A 24,576-nucleotide genomic window follows, 5' to 3' on the forward strand; every position below is an offset into this window, starting at 1 on the left:
ATATTCTCACAGACAATGGTCATTTAGGTGCTTGCACAACTTACTTTCACTTGGAACAACATCTCAAGCTTACTAGCATAGATGGTGCTTTTCTCAATGATCTAAGTTCTTATTGTTGCTCGGTTGGCAGATCAATTTATCTTACCATCACTAGACCGAATGTTGCGGTTCATGTTCTGCAAGAAATTAAATCATCTCCTATTCAAGGCATTTTGTTCCCGGCAACCAACTGCCTTCAAGTTTCTACTTACTTCTAATTTCAATTGGATCCGTTTTCCTCTCACTCAGTGTTCTACTACTGGCTTCTCTATTCAAATTAGCAACATTCCTATCTCATAGTACACCAAGAAACAGTTTATTGTCTCACACTCTTCTATTGAAGCCGAATATCATGCATTGACTTCCATCTTATATTGTCCAAAATCCTGTATTTCATTAAAACACAGCAAACATATTAAGATCAACTACCACATTGTTCACGAAAATTTACTATCTTGACTTTTCTGCACCGTCCACGTTTCCACTATAAATAAATTTGTCAATATCTTCACCAAAACCTTGGGTCATGAACACTTTTAGAGTTTAGCATCCAATTTAGGCATTACAAATCTTCGTGCTCCAAATTGAGAGGAAGTATTACCAATATTGTTGAGGCATATTAGGATATTATTTTGTTGTATCATATATTTCCATTTAGATTGTATAGCCAGCTATAGTCAACCAATTCCCTCTTTAATGTTCCATATATTACGAGATTTGTTTCCCTTTGCTTTGTACTATATATACATATGTATGTGTTTGATTAATGACATATAGAAAAAGTTTTCAATGGCTGCCCCTCTGAACCTTAACATAAAGAAAGACACTTCAATTAGTTTAAGCTCTCACAACATCTGTGTAAACTTAAATACCAAACTCTAATCCCCAACAAGTGACTATATTATCTTCCATCAAAAATTTCAAAACTCTAAAATTCTTCTACAACTTCCCCACCAAAGAAATTAGCCTGATCTAGTACTAAAACTTTAGTGGCATCACTGATAAACACACTAATAGATCAATGAATGCTCCAAGGTGGTACTTTATGTATAGAAGAGGAAATTCTTCTACGGATCTCATGAGTATCAAGCTAACTTTTTGTGAAAGATTTAGCTTGGTTTGGATAATGAGATGAGATGAAATAATCTGTGAATAATAATGAAATGGTTTGAGTTAAGATTTTTATGGGGTTTTTGTTGGGTTTGTGGAGCCTGGTTTATTGTTGTGGCAGCCCAACTTGGTGACACAATCCGACAATGACTTGTTACGGTTTTCTGAGTGGATTTTCAATAAGGCTTGACACTGTTTTTGACTCAGGAAGCACCACTTAGAAAGTTTGTTTGACTGTCGCTCGACATTCAGCTCAAGCGAAACTCAAATAGAAATTTCACTCGAGTCTGGCTCAAAAATAGGCTTAAGTGAAGCCCCGACAGAGTTCGCTTGTTAGGCGCTTGACTTGGCGCTCGAGCGAACACCAAACAGAGAGTTCGCTCGATACTTCGCTTGAGTGAATATTGCAAAAAAGTGAAAATTAGGGTTTCTATCGTGTAACCCTATAACTCTGCTTATTTTGAACAGTATGGTCACAATGAACAGTAATATTTTGCCCTAAAGTGCATCTTGTGATTTCTCAACATAATAAAATCCTTTATAACTCTGTGACCATAGGCACGTTATCAAACCATATAAATTTGTGTCAGGTATGTGATTGATTTTTTGTTTACTTTTGCTTTATTGTCATGATTTTTAGCAACATTTTAGAAAAAATAGAAAAAAATGAATAAAAATATTATAAAGTTAAAATCTTGTTATAATATAATTTTTGTTTTAGAATTTAAAAAAGTTAAATTATTTTTTGTAACTTATTTATAATTTGGGAACTAAGTAATAATTACATTCAAAAATTAAAAATTTGAAATTAAAAAATGTTTATATTTGTGATGTTTACGTATTGAGATGAGATAGGATGAGATGAGAATATATGATATCCAAACCAGGCCTTAAGTGGAGCAAATGTCAAGCCAACTCTATCATGTATAATCCTCATGGATTGTACATCATGTATAAAAAATATTATAAAATTAAAATATTGTTATAATATAATTTTTTTAATATTATTTTTATTTTATTGTTTGAAAAAGTTGAATTATTTTTATTTTTTGTTTAAAAATTTGAAAACTTTTAATAACCATTTTGAAAATGTTTGTATTAAAGTGATATTTAATAATGAAATAAAATGAGATAACATGAAATGAAATTAAATGAAATAAAAATAATTTCTAATCATGCCCTAAATAGATTGGATAAAATATTCCTACTACATGATTCGTCACCTCACCCCCACCTCACTTTTCTTGGGGTGAGGTCATCAATGACCTATGTATATGAAAGGTTGACTAGTGCGTGTTAGCATATGCTTTAGTCCATAAGGATAACAAATTTTCTATTTTTTAAGATGAGTCTGTATTGATTAAAATTCTAAGTACTAGTCTTCTGTTCTGTAAGATGCACCACAAGCATAAAAAGATTTTATAAAAATAAATTTATAAATAGTTAGATATGATTTAGATTTAATTTATATTAAAAATAATATTGGATACAGTCTTAACGTATAAAAGATTTAAATATTTTATATTAAAAAAAGTGAGATTTATTATTAAAAAAATTATTTAATTTTCTATTTATCAATTTTTCTTTTAAAGAAGATAAATAGAACTTGCACAACTTTTATAAAATTTATATAAGTTCACTTTTTCACAGAGCTTGTACATCATTCTATAGGTTCGAAATTTTGTCTTAAGCAAAACATTTTTCTCTTTAATTAATGATACATTTCACAACAATTTTACAACATTTATCCAAACAAAATATAAGTTTGTTCAAAAAACAATAATATGTGATTAAAGAGACATAGACTAACTTTCAGAACTGCGCAGTACCATCTACTTTTGAGGTGAAACCAACATCCAATAAGCAATTGCCATATCAATAATGTAGTAAAACATTATATGAGGACCACTCCATCAGATGTTTTTCACAAAATTCTCTAAACATATCTTCACTCCAACATTTCGTTACCAGCTTTTACACAACCCTTCTCTGTTTTGCTTTTCTTCTTCTTCTTTATGTTGTTCCAGGTTTCTATCTACTTCACAGCAAGACTCTACATCTTCGGCTCCATTGTTGATGCCACAAGGGGATCACCTTTCTAAAACTGTTCTAAAGTGTTGTTCAGAAATGCAACCATGGCTTTGTTTTCTTGAGCCACTCTTTGCCATGCTTGGTTCTCTACTTCTAATCTTCTCAAGAAAATTTCAAGCTCCATTGTTCTATTAACCGCTTTTGCAATTTCCTCACCCTTCTATCTCAACAAAATCGATGTTTTTTATTCAATTTTCTTCTACAATCCTGCAAGCTGTAAAGCCAAAGTCACTTTCCTCCACACCAAAAGAAGCAGAATTAAAAACCAAAAACAAGAAAACATACCGCTAAGGCTAGCTGGTTGGCGTCGATGGGATATGCGCCAACGTCAATGACCATAGGACAGGGCGTCGACATCAACAAAGTTCATGGTGTTGAGGGTGGGGGGATTTTTAAAGGCATAAATGGTGAAGCTTTTGGGGTCTTTGATGAAATTCACGTCGATGCATTCACAACATTGAGTGGCAACAGATTTGATGAGAGAAAGAGACGAGCAAGAGAGAGAGAGAGAGAGAGAGAGAGAGAGAGAGAGAGAGAGAGAGAGAGATAAGGGTGAGGGAGGGATTGGGTTTCGAAGGGGGAGGATTTCTGCTTCGGTGCGGTGCGTCTCATTCCTTCAGTAATGGATGGGCTATGTGGCCTTATTATATTGGAGGTTGTTCTTAGCCCTACTTCAGACGTACCGCTCAGAAGATATTCTCTATTATTTTATAAAATTATATATATATATATATATATATATATATAATTGTTATTTAATTTGCATACCAATTCTATTCTTGTCATTTTGGTATAACATATTGAACAAAATTAGACGAAGAGAGAGGACAGGCGAGGGGAAGGGAAATCTACATCGAGTGACTTTTGCTTATTTAAGTTGTGAATGTAGGCACATTGTCGAACCACATAAATTTGTGTCATATGATTAATTGTTTGTCTATTTTTTCTTTACTTTTACTTTGTTGTCGTAATTTTTCTCAACAGTTTTGAAAAAGAGAAAAAAAAAAACTTAAATAAAAATATTATAAAGTTAAAATCTTGTTATAATATAATTTTTATTTTGAAATTTAAAAAAATTGAATTACTTTTTAGTATTTTGTTTGGGAGTTTGGGAATTAGATAATAATTAGATGAAAAAATTAAAATTTGAAATTAAAAATTATTTATATTTGTAATGTTTGCATATTGAGATGAGAATATATTGACTGTATCCAAACCCAGCCTTAAGTAGAGCAAATGTCAAGCCAATTATATCATGTATAATCTTCAATGGACTTTACATATGATCACAAGAGTAAGGAATAATTGAGGATTGAGACGATATGAGAATTTTGTGAATAGTATTAAGATTGTTTGTGAATAGTAATAAAATAGTTTGACTTAAGTATTCTTTGAGTTTTTTTTTTAAAAAGTTGAATAAAAAATATTATAAATTTAAAATATTGTTAAAATATATTTTTTTAATATTATTTTAGTTTTATAATTTGAAAATATTGAATTATTTTTTATTTTTTATTGAAAATTTTGAAAAATTATAATGATTAGTTCAAAAGTGTTTGTGTTTAAATAACCTTTAAAAATAAAATAAAATGAGATGATATGATATAAAATTAAATAAGATGAAAATAATTTCAAAACATGCCCAAGGTAGATTGTGTAAAATATGAGTTTTGTTAGGTACAAGTAAGTTCCTATACTAATTCACACACCGATGATCTTTTTATTTAAAAAAATTTAAAAATTTTCCAATTTTATAAAAGTTATTTTTATCTTTAATTTATATAATTTTGTTAAATATATACATTTCATACCAATACCAACATCGGTATATAAACTAGTACACGAACTCTATCTGTAACAAGATTTTTCAAGATTTTTTCATAAAGGGTCGCGCTACTGTGCCGCTCCACTGTGGTCGCAACTTTTGACCGCTTGACGTGTCACGCCACGTGGCATTAAATATTTAAAAAAAAAACGAATGAACGAACGTTCAGAAATTATAATGGGATGAATCTGTCCGTGAGTGAAGCCATTCTCATACCCAGAAAATGCAAACCCAGGAGCCCTACCGTTGCCGTCTCCTCCCAGCCGTCCCTGCGCCGTCACCATCACCCAGAAAAGGGATCAAGCTGTCGTCCGTAAACCCCTTTGCACCATACCATCGCCGGTTCCATCGCCATCGCTTATTTCTATCACCGGTTCAGAGCTTCATCCCTGCCATTGTTCGGAGCTTCTATCGCCGATTCCATCGCCCGTTCACCGGTTCCCTCTTCATTATTTTTTTAATTTCTGGTAAACTCTATGAGCTGCTCCCCATTTTTCCTAATATTCTCTCCATAGGTAGGTGTATGATGCAGAATGTTTTTCCCCAAAACACAAAGCTTTCGACTTGCTTGTTAGTGGGTTCGGGTTGTTTAATTTTTTTTAGTCTACAATCAACTTGAATCACTGCTAGTTTTTCGTATTTGACGTATTTTGTATGGGATTTCTATGTACTTGGTTTTGAAAATGAATGTTAGCTTGAATGAAATACGCGACAGGGGACTTGGTTTAGAAAAACTAAACCATTGTTTAATCTAGCATGAATAATTTTACCTTTTTCATGTTCTCTGTAAAGGAAGGAAGATTACAATAATGGTGCTTGCTGAAAACAGGATGACTTGCTTCTTGGGTTCGGTTTGTTAAATTATTTTTAGTCTAGAATCAACTTGAATTGAATGACTGTTAGTTTTTCCCAGTTGTAGTATTTTGTCTGAGATTTCTATGTACTTGGTTTAGAAAATGTATGTTAACTTGAATGAAAAAGGCAACAGGGGACTTGGTTTAGAAAAACTATAGGCCCTTCATTTGGTGTTTCTTGTAAGACTTATATTAATTAGTGTGAAGTGGTTTTTATGAAACATAGTTTAAGGAAATGCTAATGAGAATCAATAATTTCTGGTACTTTGAACACAACTGTTTAGAAAGCAAAATTCTGCTTATAATGGCTGAATAATTTGCACACTTTAGGTTCCCGTAAGCTCAAATTGATAACAAGAATCCTAAATACCTGAATATGCCATATTTTGGCCATTACTGATTATATTTAGCTATATAAGAATCCAAATATGAATATTTTCATCTCATCTCTAACCTGTGCAATAGATAGGCAACCAATGTGGAGTTGTCGAGTTTAACTGGAAAATATGAGAAAATAAAAAAATAGTAAGCAAAAAGGTAATATAATACACATTTGAACGTACAATCTGTTCTACTAGACATTTTGTTTATAAGCTTTTTCTTACCAAAAGGAGGAGTATATTAAAGAATCCAAAACACTGTTATTATTTTTTTTAAAAGTGCTAGACAACTACTTTTCGTGTTCTCTTTGTCTATGAACAACAATGCTTGAGTCACGTAGTGAAAATTGCTCAAGCTCAGGAAAGTCAGCAGTTCAGTACCCAATTTGTTACTGTGGAATTAAAGCTTGTCAAAGAACTGCGCATACGGAGGAAAATGAGGGGCGGTGGTTTTTTGGATGCCAAAACTATACAGTGAGATTTACTTTACTCTTGTTGCCCTCATATCATATTTCATGGTTGTTGATGGTGTTGTTTGCCTAAATTTAAATGAAAATTTATTTTTGCAGTCTGGGAAGTCTTGTGGATACTTCTGCTGGTATGACCCTGAAATACCATCATATTACCAAAAAACTATCAAACGATTGCAACACTCAATTGATAAATTAAAAGTTGAAGTTGAGAAGATCCAAGCATCAATGGATATCCAAAGTTTGAATCATCGACTAGAAATAGAGGCCGAGAAGCGCAAGAGGCAACTGGAGAAGGCTACCTACGTGTTAACAATTTCATTGTCGTGGTTTTTCTTTGTAGGGTTGCTTATATCTAGTTGTGGTTGGTTCAAAGGAAAATGTTAATATAGTTGTAGAAGTATTTTGGTTTGGAAAGTCTATTTGTATGTGGAAGGTCTTTGTATTTTGTGGAAGGTCTTGTGTTGATGTTGCTGGAAAGTTGTAAGTTGTAGCTAGAACACAGTATCATTGTGGAAGCTCTTTGTATTTTGTGAAAACGATGTGTATTTGTTGATATTAATGAAAAATAAGTTTGTATTTGCAAGTGTCTGTTATTAGCCCTTTCTTGAAGACTAAATCTGTGCATTCAAGTGGCAGTTGATATTATATCTTGTTATAAACAGCTACTCCTAAACCAACAAACCAAAAAGCCTAGTGGAAATAAATAACATCAAATCAGAATATTTCATTAAAAACCTGGAAGTTTCATTTATTCAAATATTATAACAATATTATAATATGGATGTTCTACCATATCATCCAACTGGTTCTTGCAATATAAATACAATATCACTATACAATATACATGGATAACAGTATAAATACAATATCACTATACAATATACATGGATAACAATATAAATACAATATCACTATACAATATACATGGATAACAATATAAATACAATATCACAACACAATATACATGGATAACAATATAAATACAATATCACAATACAAGATAAATACATTTCAATATAAATACAACACCATGCCCATCAATATACGAATATAACTCAGCCTACTAATTTCACACCAACTAAACAAATGAATGTGTTGCTGGAAATAATATACAGCTACAATACAAAATCTTCCCACTTATTCAAATAAACAACTGGCAGGTACGATGCTAGAGATGAAAAATGGAGTTATCATATTGAACATCCTTCTTTAAGCCTCTTGGCAGTTGAGGCCACTGTATATTCGACAAGTTATACATATCTCATATACAAGTCAGGATAATCACATTACAAAAGCTAGGCTAAATATACATGCAACAGCCCCTCCTATATACAAAAAGTTGTTCATTTACAAAAAAAATGATCATCCCACGATTCAAAATACAAAAAACTTCATTTCCACTTATGCTGGACAACACACTATAAATACAACACCATCATGGCTGCCACCATCTAGGCTGATATAGATCATCCTGATCCGAGGCATTCAACTGATCCACTGGTTGCACTTGTACTGGATGTGGACGAGCAGTTGAGGGAGTACAAAAAAAAATCTGGCGCATGTGTCTAAACTTGGCTTTCTTGATCATGTAGCCAGGATACCAACACAAAATAATCGCTCAAACATCAATTATTGGGTTCTATATATAAATATAAGTATCTAGAAAATAATACTTAGCAAAAGCACAAATATCACTAAAGTAACATGTAAGTACCTGAGTTTGTGGAACCTCATGCTGTGTGTCGCTCATACTGTAATTTCGTCTATCTTCTCTTGATAAGTGACTACTCCTCTATGCATATCAACAAATATAGAGAATAATATCTTAGGCATAAGATAAAAAAATTCCCTTCCTGAACTATCAAGCTGGAACTTCCAGGGAAAATAAAATACTTCTTACAATACATGATTCAACTAGACCAGTTGTGAAATTATGAACTAACTACTAGTATCACAAAAATTAATATACGTGTAAAAAATATTAATACAATAATCAACCTCAATTGTGGATAGTCTCCTTCTAGTACTCGGTTTCTTGAGAGCCTTCTCAACGGGGTGTGTTCTTCTCTTAGTTGTGGGTCTCCCTTTACTCCGAACAACTAACGGACTAAGAACTTTGCCTGTTGTGCCATCCATGGGAGTAACCTCACCAGCTGTGGAAGTACCTATATTTGGATCATCATCCGGGTACTCGGACTTCAACTGTTCTAGCTGACTTATCAATTTCACACAATTTCTCTCGGTCTTTGCGGCATTTGAACAAAGTTTATAGAAACAATTTTGGATCCGATCAAACCTTTGTCTCTCAGGGTTGCTCGTCGCCTCATAACTACTTTTTACATTGACATAGTGTCTCTTTATATCCTTCCTCCACCGATCCAAAATGTACTTTGGTGGAACTTCACCCTTGTTGTCTAACTGTGCCAGAATACGAAGAGCATGTCAACATAATATTCCCCTAAACTCAAACAATTTGTAGGTGCATGTAATATCTAGGGGATTTTCTCCATATACACACACAAAATAGTTTACACGTTTAATGCATCCATCACTCACTTTAATCTCATCCCCGACTACGAATGTATGTCCAGCACCATCACCACCTAAATACGAGATAGTCAAATATAAAAAGTCTCGAAATTCTTCTTGGACTTCCTTAAACTTGGAAATTGTATATATTTCTTGAAATTGCTTCTCGATAGGATAGTGAGATATGCAAGGAATCTCAGTACTAAATGAATTGAAGTCAGCAATTGCTTCATTCTCTGCCTTCCTCCGAATGGCTGAATCATACTGATCAACAAATTCTTTCAATGTGGTCCTAGAGTGAACGTAGTCATCAAAAAAATGCATTCATGCTCTCACTTCGTTGTGTGGTTGACATTCCGGCCCAAAATGTATTTTTAACGTACGCTGGCACCCAAAACTGCCTATCAGCATAAAGCGATCCCAACCAAGCATTATCGCGAAGATCATTGGTTTCAATCAAATATGCCCATCGTTCTTCAAACTCATTCTCACTTAATGAGTCATACACACATTTGTGTAGACTATCTTTGATCTCGTCATATCGAGAATGTGACCCAAACTTCTCCTGAAACTTCTTCATAATATGCCACAAACAAAAGCGATGCCTAGAAGATGGAAACACTCTCGCAATTGCAAGTTTCATTGCCTTATCTTGGTCTGTAATGATTGCATTTGGTGGTCGGTCATTCATACACTTCAACCATGACTCAAACAACCACTCAAAAGTATTTGCATCCTCATTGGATATCAATCCACACCCGAATAGGATTGACTGACCATGATGGTTCACACCCACAAATGGTGCAAATGGCATTTTATAAGCGTTGGTCAGGTATGTTGTATCAAAAGTGATAACATCCCCGAATGATTGATACGCAGCTCTACTTCGGGCATCTGCCTAGAACACATTCTTCAACCTCATGTCAGGGCCCACATCGATCGCATAAAAAAGTTCTGCATTTTTTTTTCTGCATATCTTGGAAGTAGTTAGTTAGAGCTTCAACGCCTCCAACTCCGAGGCGAAGTTGTCGTGCTTTCTCAATGTAGTTTTGACATTCCTTTTGCCCAAATGGCACATTCTCATACCCCCTGCTTCAACAATTACACTCTGGAAAGTTTTTGACGTACGTATTCCGGCTTCATCATTTATTTCAAGCCTCTTAGCCACACGAGCATCTAACTTCTTGAAACATCTAAAGTGTCTTGCTTTCCCTGGCTACAATAATGTGTGTGATCTAAGATTACACTAGACAAGGTATATCCGCCATCCTCATTCAAAACTGCATTAACTCTTGCTTTACACCCTACCCTCTCTGTTTGTCTTGGCTTTAGGATATTGGAAGCCTGACTCTTTGCTGTGCCTTGCCGCACGCATACCAATGTAAACCATCGAACCCTCCTATCTTCGCTTTGTCTAGAATTCCTTCTGCGAATCCCGAACTCTTTATGTTTAGCATATTTCATATAGTAAGACCGGACTGCTTCCTCACTAGAAAAAGTCATTCCAACATTAGGTTCCTGGACATCATCATCAACCTTAGGTTCTTCGACACCATCATTATTATCAGGCCCATCATCAACCACTATTTCATCATACTCATCATCCGTCAACTGTACAAAAGAAGCCATATCAACTCAGCCTTAGAGAACCTACAATTAGTATCGATAATTGAATTAACATATCATTTTATATGCCCTCATATTATTGACATGAGAAATTATAAATACCATTATATTAGTATACAATTTATATTAGTATCCGAAGATTTATTTTGCATTTTATGTCATATAAACAAAAAGTGTAGGTGCTTGACCATTAACTATAATAATTGACCTATTAAATATCATGTCTATTTAATTAATACAAGCTACCCATCTAAGAAGCAGGTGGAGACGACCTAGTATAAATTGTAGAATATCCTCTAATGGTTTCAACTAGATGCTCATTGGTTTCAATCAAATTGCATTAGCATGTAAAAGAACTATAAGGAAACTAAATAGGAGATACTTTTTACTACTTTATCAACCTGATATTCTGTTTCAAAACCATGAACTCGGTAACTAATCACATCACCATACTAACAAATAAAACAAAAAAAATAAATGAGATTTTTTTTACTGTAAATAAGTCTGAGATTTTCTTTTTCTGCCATCCTAATAACGTAGTACTGCTTCTTTGTCTTTATGACAAAGAAGATGCATGGTTTAAAAATTTTTTACAGTTAAAACATCCTAAACAAACATTTTTAACGTAGATGAAATATAGCATCAGATTTTTTTACACAACTTCAACTAAAAGGTGGCACCTTTACGTACGTTAATTCATAAGGATAACTTGTAAACTTAAAGGTGGCACCTTTACGTACGTTAATACAAAAATGTGGCTATTTAAGGACATATACAACAACGGCCCTTTACGGAATCTATACTTAAGTAATAGAGTTGCTATAGCAGAATATTTACAGAGAGCAAATCATGGATGAGAATCAGTGGATGGATGGGATATTGATACACATTTATAACGAAAATTTTGCAACACTTAATATGCAGTGAACTATCATTTTATCTAAACCTGCCGTGGAGTGAATGGCATTGTCGGGAGGCTGAATCAGAAATAGAGTAGATGGGTTTTTCGATCTCCTCTTTCGGATTCTTTCAAGTTTTTGAACTATTGTGTGGGACCTTCTATCACCAGAAATGGACCGAGTTTGGTGGTGGTTAGTGCTATGAAGTTGGGGGCCGATCGATGGATGGAAATTGATTTCCTCTTCGGAAGGAGGGAGACGTGTGTAATGATAGAAGACACTGTACGTACTAGGAGAAACCAAAGCAACGGAAAAATATTTTTCTCACTTGTCACGTCAGAACTAAAATATATTTTCTACATCGAGCGGTCATCAAATGCGATCACTTTCAGACGGCAGACTAGCTTTATCGTTTCATAAAAATATTCCTGCTACACGTACGATCCGTCACCTCGCTTTTCTTGGGGCCGGTGAGATCATCAATGACCTATGTATATGAAAGGTTGACTGGTGCCTGTTAGCATGATATGGTTTAGTCGACATAAATTGCCAAAAGGCAAATCGGATTCGATTATTTTCCTGATCATGACGTGAACGGTGAACTGTTACCTCAATTTTTCTTAGACAACTATATATTATTTTACATCATATATTTTATATATTAAAATATTATTTTTTATTTTTTTATTTTTTATTTATTTTATTTTTATTAAATTAATTAAATTATTTTATTTATCATTTATATATTACATATTTATTATAAAAAATATAAAATAAATATATTATATAAAATATGAGAATGATAAGAAGAATTTTTCATTCTTTTATCTAATTTTTTTGAGAGGAGAGCATCATCAATGACCTACGGTTTCAAAGTTCTACTGACCATTCGAGGATTAATAATTTCTCAAGGACCAGTACCGGTTTGGAATTTTTGATACAGACAAATAAAATAATAATACTAAACAAGAAAAAAGCTCAAGGCATGTCATAATAGCAGAAAATTGACCAGATCAAAAGGAAAGAAATTAAGCTCCATGTGATCCGAAAACAAATAATATCTCAACAACATCTCTTAAATCGTTGCTCTATAAGAAGGGCATCGATCTGCCCCCCAAAAGGTAGAGCCTATACATAAGATAATGGCAGAAGATCATGAGGTGGTGGTATTTGGTGTTTGGGGAAGTGCTTATAGTCGCAGAGTAGAGACTGCTCTTAAACTGAAAGGAGTGCCTTACAAATACATTGAAGAAGATTTAAGCAAAAAGAGTCCTTCGCTTCTCAAATACAACCCCATCCACAAGAAGATTCCCGTCCTCGTACACAATGGAAAGCCTATCGTGGAGTCCCTTGTTATTCTTGAATACATTGATGAAACTTGGCAGGGGGGCTATCCCTTACTCATGCCCAAAGATCCTTATCAGAGAGCCCTAGCACGTTTCTGGACCAAGTTCATTGACGACAAGGTACGTAATAATATTGCTCTAATCAGCTTCATTAAATTATGATCATGGCACAAATTTTCATTAATTTTCATGGCAGTTTGAGTCCGTCGTCCCAGCTCAATTTGTCATCTTCATCTTATAAAACTTGCGTTTTTTGTTTTTTGTTTTCAGTGCGTTCCTGCGATACTGAATGCTTTCCGTGGCGAAGAGCAAGAGCGTGAGAAGGCTGGGGAAGAATTAGCAGAACTGCTAAAATTATTGGAGAAGGAGCTCGAGGAGAAAAGATTCTTTGGAGGAGAGAATATAGGAATGGTAGACATTGCTGCAAACGTCATAGGCTTCTCGCTTGGAGCTTTTGAAGAAGCTTCTGGGGTAAAGTTAATGACAAGAGAGAAATTTCCTAAACTCTGCAACTGGAGGGATGAGTTTATGAGCAACAGTGCTGCTATCAAGGAAAATATTGGACCTTCCAGAGAGAAATTCATTTCCTTTCTACGAAATTACTTAAGAAATAAATAAATAAATAAATATGTAAGGCTTCCAGGCCAATAAATCGACGAATATTATAGATCACGTACGTCTAGTACTGCATAATAATTAATTATCCTGCACCAATGTAATAAAATAGGCTTGATTTCTCTTATGATCAAGTTTGTAATTTCATTAATATTTTAATTTGTCTATCATAAGTACTGTTGGTTCTTGTTTAATTAATTTGGAATCATTCCTATAAATAAATTAATTGTCTCTAATTTGTTTCTTGTATTTTGCTTTCCTTCAAGCTGAAAATGCATATCTATCATTGTAATTCATCGTGTTCACATTTATCTCTATGTTTATTGTTATTTTCTTTTGTTTGGATAAAAAAAAATAAATAAATAAAAAAAGAGTCTCTTGGACGTTTTGTCTATAGAATAAAAGTTATATCCTCCTCTAAAGGGTTGGGTTTGAAATCTCTACTTTAGGTAGAATATTATCTCCCAAATGATTTAAAATCAAACTAATTACAAAAGAATTTGTGTATTGATAAAATACCAGCAGTGAATAGCTTAGTTTGTAGTCTGAAATTTTTCTTATATGTATCATGTCACGGCTGTGACTTGACTTTCATGAATAAATCATGTTTATTTTCCTTAAAAAGAAATGCCCTGAATGTTGTTTGCTTCATCACCCCGCGGTGCTTTTGCAGCAAGCAAGCAAGGCCGCGGAATGGTCCTCCAACTTATGACTTCTTTTTCTATAATAAAACAGCTAAAATATAAAACCCAAATTTTCCAATTAACATCAATGATCACAATAGTCTTCAATATCGCCCACCATAGTCTTCGATTAAAATTCTGGCTTCTTTTAGTTTAAGAATTTTTAGATTGTAATGTTTTAAATAAATTTTTAGTTTTCTTTTTAGATTTGGTTTTTCTAGTTTTGTTCTTCTTCTTTTTTTAATTTTTAATATTTTTATTTTTTAAATAATCTTTCACTTTTTCATAGTATTATTTAGTTTTATATTTTTTTAATACACGCGACTCACATGTGGCCTATCAGAGGACACATCTTAATTAAGCCGTTTGACATATATTATACACACTAGTAGAAGATGTTACGTGCATGTGACAGTTGGTATGCCCAGTTGAATGTTTTTTATGTTTTTATCTGATTAACAACACACGGCCTCTTTAATTTATAAAATTCTCATAAGTAGATATATTATTTTTTATTAAAATTATTTAATGTGATTCAGCCATCTTTTTTTAAAAGTAATTTCTTTAAACAGAATCAACAATTAAATGACTATATATATAAATTTGATTTTGGATATTTTCTATCTTTTTATCTTATTCACAACCCACCTCTTTAATTTATAGAATTTTCACAAGTAGATATATTATATTTTAGTAAAATTATTTGATCTGATTCAGCCATTTTTTTAAAAATTAATTTCTTTAAATAGAATCAACCATTGAATAACTATACATATAAATTCGGTTTTTCATATTTTTTTTATGTTTTCCACCTCTATAATTTACAAAATTTTCATGAGTAAATATATTATTTTTTATTAAAATTATTTGACCTGATTCATTTATATTTTTTTAACAACCCCTGTTGCCCACCTCTAAAATAAATGAAATAGTATGAGTGAGGGATTAAAATAGAAAATGGTAAAAACAGAGGGGCAGAATTGAAAAATGAAAATTTGCCCAAAAATACTGTTCATAAGCGTATAGACACTTTTAATATATAATAGATATATTTATAGAGTAATACTATATATAATTGTGGAGTGTGTAAATACCGCGCAATCGTTTTGAAAAAGAGTAGAATCTATTATTAAAAATTTAATTTTTTTTCATATGGATCCCGTATTAATTTAATTTTTTTTAAAAAAATACGCTGCACTTTCACAACCACAATTATAAATATCATTTATATATAAAAGAAAATCCTTTGCGTCCCGACAAAGCATCCTAATGGGTTTAGATACTTTTTTTCTTTTAATAATATTGTGATTCTTTTTACATGTTTAAGAGAACTAAAAAAATGTATAAAAAAAGTCAAATGACCTTCTCGTGACTTTTCTCAAACTACATAATGTACTATCCAGATATATATGTGTAATGCTGACATGGCATCTTTAGGGATTCATTAACAAATTTCTTATATTAAATCTATTTGATCTTGAATCATATGGAGTGAAAAACTGATTAAAAATATATAAATCGATTTGCTTTGAGACAATTCACATTATACTAATTTATATTTAATCGTCACTTTATAAAATTGCACAACTTTTATAAAATTTATATAAGTTGACTTTTGCGCAGAGCTTGTACTTCATTTTATAGGTTCGAATTTTATCGTAAGCAAAACATTTTTCTCTTTAATTAATTATACATTTTATAAAAATTTTACAACATTTATCCAAACAAAATTTAAGTTCGTTCCGAAAACAATAATATGTGATTAAAGCAACGTTGAATTTTTTTTAATAAAGTTATATATATTTGTGTATATATATATACACTAGAACATGACGTTTGCTTAATCAAATAAAATGATTATCTTTAGGAAAATAATATATCTTCATTTTCAATTAATAACATATTAAATAATTATATCAAATTCTGTTAAAGTAAAGATCTCGTTTAACAAAATAGATTAATCCATTCAAATAATTTTGTCTTCATATTTTGCCATTACACTAAGCATATGCTAATTAATAAATTAGAAATTATTAAATTATTAATTAACATATAGTTAGTGTTAACATTAGAATGCAAACAATCAAAAGTTTGAAAATTAAATATGTTAATCAATAATTTAGAAATTATTGATTAACATATGCATGGTTAGTGTTAACATTATAATGCAAATAATCAAAAGTTTGGAAATTAAATATTGGTTCGATATGTAAACAGTGACTAGCCAAGTTTGGATTATACTTTCTGTAGTTTAAAGTTTCACCTAAAGGACTTTAGCTAGTCCAATGCAGCTCATTTAAGTATAATTTTGCTATATTTTAGACTTCACTTTCACTTGACTAATCCAATATCTATGCTTTCGAACCAAGACGTGGATCAGGAAGAAAATTTGAGAAGAAAAATGATGGTAGACATTTGAAAAAGAACACGCAACCCACTTGCAGCTAAAGGTTGAACTTAAGTTATTTGAAAAAGAACACGCAACCCACTTGCAGCTAAAGGTTGAACTTAAGTTTTAACCTACTACGTACCATAATGTCTTGGTCAGCTGCTGTTTGGAGCATTCCAAACAGAAAATAAAAAAATAATAATAAAGTTAACAAGGCGGCTCACGTCATGACGTCTCAAGACACTGATAACAAATCATCAATGGCCTAATTAAAGGCTCAAACTTCAACGACCAACTCATTCGAAGCTGCGCAAGGTAGAAGTTTTCTCGAGTAAATCTTGGATCGTGGCTCTTCATATAAAAGGGAGTCAGATTCAAAAGAGTAGAGCCAAATTATATGTGAATTGCATAACAAAATTAACTTGTTGAGGGCAACAAGGGCTACGAATTAAGGGTGTGATAATATAGAATGGCTGAAGATCAGGGTATTTGGTGCCTGGGAAAGCCCTTTTTGTGGTAGAATACAGAATGCTCTGGAGCTAAAAGGAGTGCAGTGCGAGTACGTTGAAGCAGGGGTAACGCGATATATTACACATTCCATTAACCTAACACCATACAAATTCAGCAGAATATTTCGTAAATTATGTTGCTAATTAAAAAGCCTTTTTATTTTCCATTTTTCGTTTTTTAAAGCTGGGTTTAATTTTACTATTAACACCACATTAATATAATTCGATTGGTTCTTCTTTGGTCAGGAATATCATTTTGAGTCTTCCGTTGGAAATGCACACTGAGATAAAAGCTGATCTCTGATACACCCCACTCCTCTTTTGTTCACATCACTTTAGGGCATGATAGCAACTTCGTCTCCACCCACTGTAGTTAGTCCTTACTCTGTGAACCAATGTTACCTCGTGCTAGAAAAGTATTTACTTTCAGACTTTGGCTCATATCTAAAAACCTTAGATTAGAACGAATATATATATTAAGAGTAATGCTACAGTCACTTTTGCGTACTCTCTGCGCACTCTATTGATATGATTGGCTGGATTAAATTTTTTTTTAATATTTAATCAATCATATTACTGGAGTGCACAAAAAAATACACAAAAATAACTGCACTTAAAATTTTTGATATATTAATATTAAGCAAATCAATGTATTCTTAATAATTATTGTTGTGGTACTTTTCATCTCAACCTCTTCATGTACCATCACTGCACTTTTTTATTTTTGAGATATTCAAAGGAAATTAAGGAGACCCAGGTCCCATTTTCCCACCAGGCCGCCTTGTTTACAAATTACTAAAACCAGATAAGAAAACTAGGGACGTATACCGGTGGCTGATTCTGAAAGAAAGATCCAACTGCTGTCTTTTTGCGTTTTTCTCCACTTTTTAGTTTGGTTGGTGCATGGTCAGTATTAATTTATTGCGAAGTTTGATTAGCAATAGTAACGACAGCACTATATAATATACTACTCTTCTGTTACGTATGTATTGCTGGAAGTGTCTCTTAATATAATTATATTTTTTTCTTTTAAATATTTTAAAATATATATATATATATACAAATAAATTAGTTGCAACTTATTTAAACATTTAAAAAGAAATACAGTATTCTAGCGATCAATTCGAAGAGGAACATAAACATTTTCCATTATAACATCACTTTAAGAGAATTGATTTTTTGAGATAAAAAATTTTATCTCAAAAAATACAAATTTCATCTCTAGAAGTTTTTAGAGATAAAAATTTTGTCTCTATTTTGTCTCAAAAAGACAGTCACGGAAACTTTTTAAAGACAAAAATTGATTTTCGTCTCAAAAAATTACTTTTAGAGACGAAATTGGGCTCAACCAGTCGAAACCATTTGAAAGGAATTTTTTTAGACAAAAATATGTCATCTCAGAATCATGTTTGAATGAAAAAATTTATGTTCGAACTTATAATTTTATTCGAACAACATGAAATGTTAATTCGAACCAATAACCATATCTGACCAAATTCGTTCGAACCAACACATTTTTAAGTGACTTTTGTTCGAAGGAAAAGACAATCTATTTTCGAAAATCTTTTGTTCGAGCGAAGTTTTGAAAAATAACGTTATTCGAATAAATATTTAATTGATCGAACAAACGTACGGAATGTATTTCCTGACACGTTCGCAAGGGTTTTTTTTGTTCAAATGGATCTATTTTTGTTCGAATGTATGCATAAATGATAATTTACCATTCGAACGGGTTATTTAAAGTTCGAACGGTATTGGTCAAACAAAATGAAATTTAATTAAAAAAAACATACTAATATTACACAAATTGTAATTATATATACATCAATTGTTCAAATATTTACAAACATCATAAATAAATGCAATTAAAAGAATTAATGAATTATGATTGTGGTAGTATTGGTGGTATAGAGTTTTGGGACATCATTGACTAGAATTGTTCAAACACTTTTTGGTTATTTAATTGTAGCCTCTCTTATAATCTTGCCTCTAAATCTGCTGCTTGATCTAATCGGGTCAGCAATTTTTTTTCCTTCGACCTCAATCATTCTATCTTAAGTGCAGCTTTTTCTAATTCTTTAATTTTGTCATCATTCGATCTGGCTTTAGAAGAGGATGACGATGTTGAGGATGGTTTCACGCAACGTCTTAAGCTTCTTAAATATCCAGAACGTGATCCAAAAACTAGATAAAAGATTTGAGCATCGTTGACAGTTGATTCATCAGATGGATCCGCAACAGTTTCTTTAAGAGATATCATCTTATCCTATAAAAAAAACATTAAAATTAGTATAAGTAACAAAAATATCTTTAGACAATAGAATTAAATAAACTTAAACTTACATAATTTACCTCTGCCTTAGGATTGCTCTAAACACCGTCATGATTTTTATGTGCTTTAGCATACAATTGGGTCAGATCATAGTTAGCTAGACTTTCTTCTTACTGTAAAATGAAAATCAATATCAGAATTTAAACTAGAAAAAGTATATATATTAATATTTAATTGGGACTAAAATAACTAACCATTTTTACAAGCGATGAAAAGATCGAGAACCCTCGTGATGGTGTATCGTTAAATTTAATCTATTTGCTTTGTTCATCGTACTCCGTTACTAAAAAAAAGTATTATAATTTTATGTTTAATACATCTATCATATATTATTAAAAAAAGATAGTAGCAAAATTACCTGATAAGCAGGATCTTCAAACAGATTACAAATTTTCTGCCATTCGTTTGGTGACATTGCTTGGAATGGATTTTGACATGTCTCTGTTGTAGTACTGAATTTCTAATAGAGTGTATGGCATCAACTTTTGTACCTCCAGAATGTATTCGACATCAATTCCTCAATCATTAGTCGATCATTTCGCCGGCCAAAATTTAGGTCAAACTCGTCCTTCAAAAAATTAAAAACAATTAGTATAATTTTAAAAGTTATTTAAATAAAAATATTATACAAAATAACTTATGACCAGGCAATGATTTTTGATGTGGTCTTTCACATTTTGGAAAACTTTAGTCCAGAAGGATGTAGCCATCGGTGCATACGTGCAAGTAAGTGTACCAACGTAAGAAGCAAGCCAAGCTGCCGAATCCCTAGAGCCGTCAGTGTGATCATTAGGTATATCAACTTTAATTTTATCAACTTTCCTTACTTTCTCTATGCAGACACCCCTCGTAATGCCTCTAATTCGGCACTGGTTTACAACAGCTATATATACAATAATTAAAGCATATATTTTAATTAAATTATTTTATTTAAAAGATATACAGTGATAAAATACCTTATTCTGGTTCTGGTAATGTTGCTCCACCATTGTTAGCAAGTGAACCACACGGGAAATTAGTAAGTGGTGGGAATGGCTCACATGTTCTTTTGCGTTTAGGAGGCATATCTGTTTGAAATTTTCTTCTTCTTCTTCATGTTGTTCCAAGTTTCTATCTACATCACAGCAAGACTCTGCATCTTCGGCACCATTGTTGATGCCACAAGGGGACCTTTCTAAAACTGTTCTAAAGTGTTGTTCAGAAATGTAACCATGGCTTTGTTTTCTTAAGCCACTCTCTGCCATGCTTGGTTTTATGCCTCCAATCTTAAGAAAATTTCAAGCTCCATTGTTCTTAGCTGCTTCTGCAATTTTCTCATCCTTCTATCTCAGCAAAACTGAAGTTTTTTATTCAATTTTCTTCTACAGTCCTGCAAGCTGTAAAGCCAAGGTCACTTTCTGCCACACCAAAACAAGCAAAATTAAAAACCAAAAACAAGAAAACATACCACTGAGGCTGGCTGGCGTCTATGGGATATGTGAATTCGACGTCAATGACCGTAGGACGCAGCGTCGACACCAAAAAAGTTCACAGCGTTGAGGGGGGGGGTTTTAAACTTTTAGGATATTTGGTGAAGTTCATAGCATCGGCATCGATGCGTTCACAACATTGAGTGGCAGCAGATTTGATGAGAGAAAGAGACGAGCAAGAGTGAGAGAGAGACGAGGGTGAGGGAGGGATTGAGTTTCGAAGTGTGAGTATTTCTGCTTCGGTACGGTGCGTCCCATTCCTTCAGTAATGGATGGGCTACGTGGCCTTATTCTATTGGAGGTTGCTCTTAGCCCTACTTCAGATGTACCGCTCAAAATATATTCTCTATTATTTTATAAAATCATATATATGTATATATTTGTTATTTAAATTTGTGTACCAGTTCTATTCTTGTCATTTTGGTATTAACATATTGAACAAAATTAGACAAAGAGAGAGGTGGGGCGAGGGGAAGGGAAATCTACATCGAGTGACTTTTGCTTATTTAAGTTCTAAATGTAGGCACATTGCCGAATCACATAAATTTGTGTCATATGATTAATTTTTTGTTTATTTTTTTCTTTATTTTTACTTTGTTGTCATCATTTTTCGCAATAGTTTTGAAAAAAGAGAGAAAACAATTTAAATAAAAATGTTATAAAGTTAAAATCTTGCTATAATATAATTTTTTTAATATAATTTTTAGTTTTAAGATTTAAAAAAGTTGAATTTTTTTTTGTATTTTATTTGAGAGTTTGGGAATAAGATAATAATTAGATGAAAAAATTAAAATTTGAAACTAAAAAATATTTATATTTGTGATGTTTGCATATTAAGGTGAGATGGAAATATATTGATCATATCCAAACCAGGCCTTAAGTAGAGCAAATGTCAAGCCAATTGCATCATGTATAATACTCGATGGACTTTACATATGATCACAAGAGTAATGAATGTTTGGGGAATGAGAATATATGAGAATTTTGTGAATAATATTAAAATTATTTGTAAATACTAGTAAAATAGTTTGAGTTAAGTATTGTTCGAGTTTTAAAAAAAAAAAAATTTGAATAAAAAATATTATAAATTTAAAATATTCTTAAAATATAATTATTTTATTTTAAATTTATAATTTTTTAATATTATTTTAGTTTTATAATTTAAAAATGTTGAATTATTTTTTATTTTTTGTTTAAAAATTTCAAAAATTATAATGATTAGATTAAATGTGTTTGTGTTTAAATAATATTTAAAAATGAAATAAAATGAGATGATATAAAATTAAATTAAATGAGATGAAAATAATTTCAAAACATGCCCAAGGTAGATCGTGTAAAATATGAGTACACAAATTCGTGTATCGATAAATATTTTATTTAAAAAAATATAAAAAAAATTTAAAAGAAGAATAAAATTTCATATTTCATAAAAATTAATTTTATTTTTAATTTATATCGTTTTATTAAATATATACATTACATATTAATATTGGTTCGTAAACTAATATTAAAAATATTCCAGCTACACGTACGATCCGTCACATCGCTTTTCTTGGGGCCGGTGAGATCATCAATGACCTATGCATATGAAAGGTTGACCGGTGCGTGTTAGCATGTACTGTTTATGATAATACTAAATAATAATAATACTAAACAAGAAAAAAGTTCCATGCATGTTATAATATAAGAAAATTGACCATTTCAAAAGGAAAGAAATTAAGCTCCATGTGATGTGAAAACAAATAATATCTCAACAACATCTCTTAAATCGTTGCTCTATAAGAAGGGCATCGATCTGTCCCCAAAAGGTAGAGCCAAGCATTTGACTTGCAGGTAGTACTACAACCTTTGTTATTTATAACAAAACCACATACGTACGAGCGAGTTATACCATACATAAGATAATGGCAGAAGATCATGAGGTGGTGGTATTTGGTGTTTGGGGAAGTGCTTATAGTCGCAGAGTAGAGACTGCTCTTAAACTGAAAGGAGTGCCTTACAAATACATTGAAGAAGATTTAAGCAAAAAGAGTCCTTCGCTTCTCAAATACAACCCCATCCACAAGAAGATTCCCGTCCTCGTACACAATGGAAAGCCTATCGTGGAGTCTCTTGTTATTCTTGAATACATTGATGAAACTTGGCAGGAGGGCTATTCCTTACTCATGCCCAAAGATCCTTATCAGAGAGCCCTTGCACGTTTCTGGGCCAAGTTCATTGACGACAAGGTACGTAATAATATTACTCTAGTTAGCTTCATTAAATTATGATCATGGCACAAATATTCATTAATTTTCATGGCAGTTTGAGTCCGTCGTCCCAGCTCAATTTGTCATTTTCATCTTATAAAAACAAGTCATACAACTAATTGAAGATCATAACAAAGTTACAAAACTTGCGTTTTTTGTTTTTTGTTTTGTGTTTTCAGTGCTTTCCTGCGATAGTGAAAGCTTGCTGGGGCGAAGAGCAAGAGCGTGAGAAGGCTGGGGAAGAAGCAGTAGAACTGCTAAAATTATTGGAGAAGGAGCTCCAGGAGAAAAGATTCTTTGGAGGAGAGAATATAGGAATGGTAGACATTGCTGCAAACGTCATAGGCTTCTCGCTTGGAGCTCATGAAGAAGCTTCTGGGGTAAAGTTAATGACAAGAGAGAAATTTCCTAAACTCTGCAACTGGAGGGATGACTTTATGAGCAAAAGTGCTGCTATCAAGAAAGATGGACCTTCCGAAGAGGAATTCATTTCCATTGTACGAAATTACTATCGTAAGAAATAAATAAATAAATATATAAGGCTTCCCGGCCAATAAAATATGGTTTAGTAAGTGAGAATTTTGAAATCAAGATTTTGAATTTGAAGATGTAATATTATTATTATTTTAAAATTTAAAAAAATTAAGAAAAAGTTAAATTATTTATTATATTTTATATGAAAATTTAAAAAAGTTATAATGATAAGAAGAGAATTTTAAATTTGAGATAAGAATTTTCTTAGACCAAACCGAATCTAAATCGACGAATATTAGAGATCACGTACGTCTGGTGCATAATAATTAATAATCCTGCACCAATGTAATAAATAGCCTTGATTTCTCTTATGATCAAGTTTGTAATTTTATTAATATTTTGATATGGCTATCATAAGTATTGTTGGTTCTTGTTTAATTAATTCGAAAATATTCGTATAGATAAATTAATTGCATGTCTCTAATTTGCTTCTTGTATTTTGCTTTCCTTCAAGCTGAAAATGTAGATCTACCGTTATAATTCGTCATGTTCACATCTATCTTTATATTTATTGTTATTTCCTTTTGTTTAGATTAAAAAAATAAAATAAAAAAGAAATAATCCCTTATATGTTTTGTCCATAATGTAAAAGTCATCTCCTCCCTTAGGGCTGTTCATATGGGC

General features: G+C 32.1%; 2 protein-coding genes across 2 annotated transcripts; both read left to right on the forward strand.

Moving 5' to 3' along the window:
* Positions 1 to 12,873: 12,873 nt before the first annotated feature.
* LOC122275318 (probable glutathione S-transferase) lies at positions 12,874 to 14,023 on the forward strand. The gene is made up of 2 exons (XM_043084326.1): positions 12,874 to 13,292; positions 13,443 to 14,023. The coding sequence occupies exons 1-2, from the start codon at positions 12,969 to 12,971 to the stop codon at positions 13,788 to 13,790; spliced, it is 672 nt and encodes a 223-aa protein (XP_042940260.1). The 5' UTR covers positions 12,874 to 12,968; the 3' UTR covers positions 13,791 to 14,023.
* LOC122275319 (glutathione S-transferase U8-like) lies at positions 12,880 to 24,045 on the forward strand. The gene is made up of 3 exons (XM_043084327.1): positions 12,880 to 12,960; positions 23,066 to 23,397; positions 23,598 to 24,045. The coding sequence occupies exons 2-3, from the start codon at positions 23,074 to 23,076 to the stop codon at positions 23,940 to 23,942; spliced, it is 669 nt and encodes a 222-aa protein (XP_042940261.1). The 5' UTR covers positions 12,880 to 12,960; positions 23,066 to 23,073; the 3' UTR covers positions 23,943 to 24,045.
* Positions 24,046 to 24,576: the final 531 nt, after the last annotated feature.

The sequence above is a fragment of the Carya illinoinensis genome, chromosome 9, assembly GCF_018687715.1.
Source record: "Carya illinoinensis cultivar Pawnee chromosome 9, C.illinoinensisPawnee_v1, whole genome shotgun sequence".
Lineage (NCBI taxonomy): Eukaryota > Viridiplantae > Streptophyta > Magnoliopsida > Fagales > Juglandaceae > Carya > Carya illinoinensis.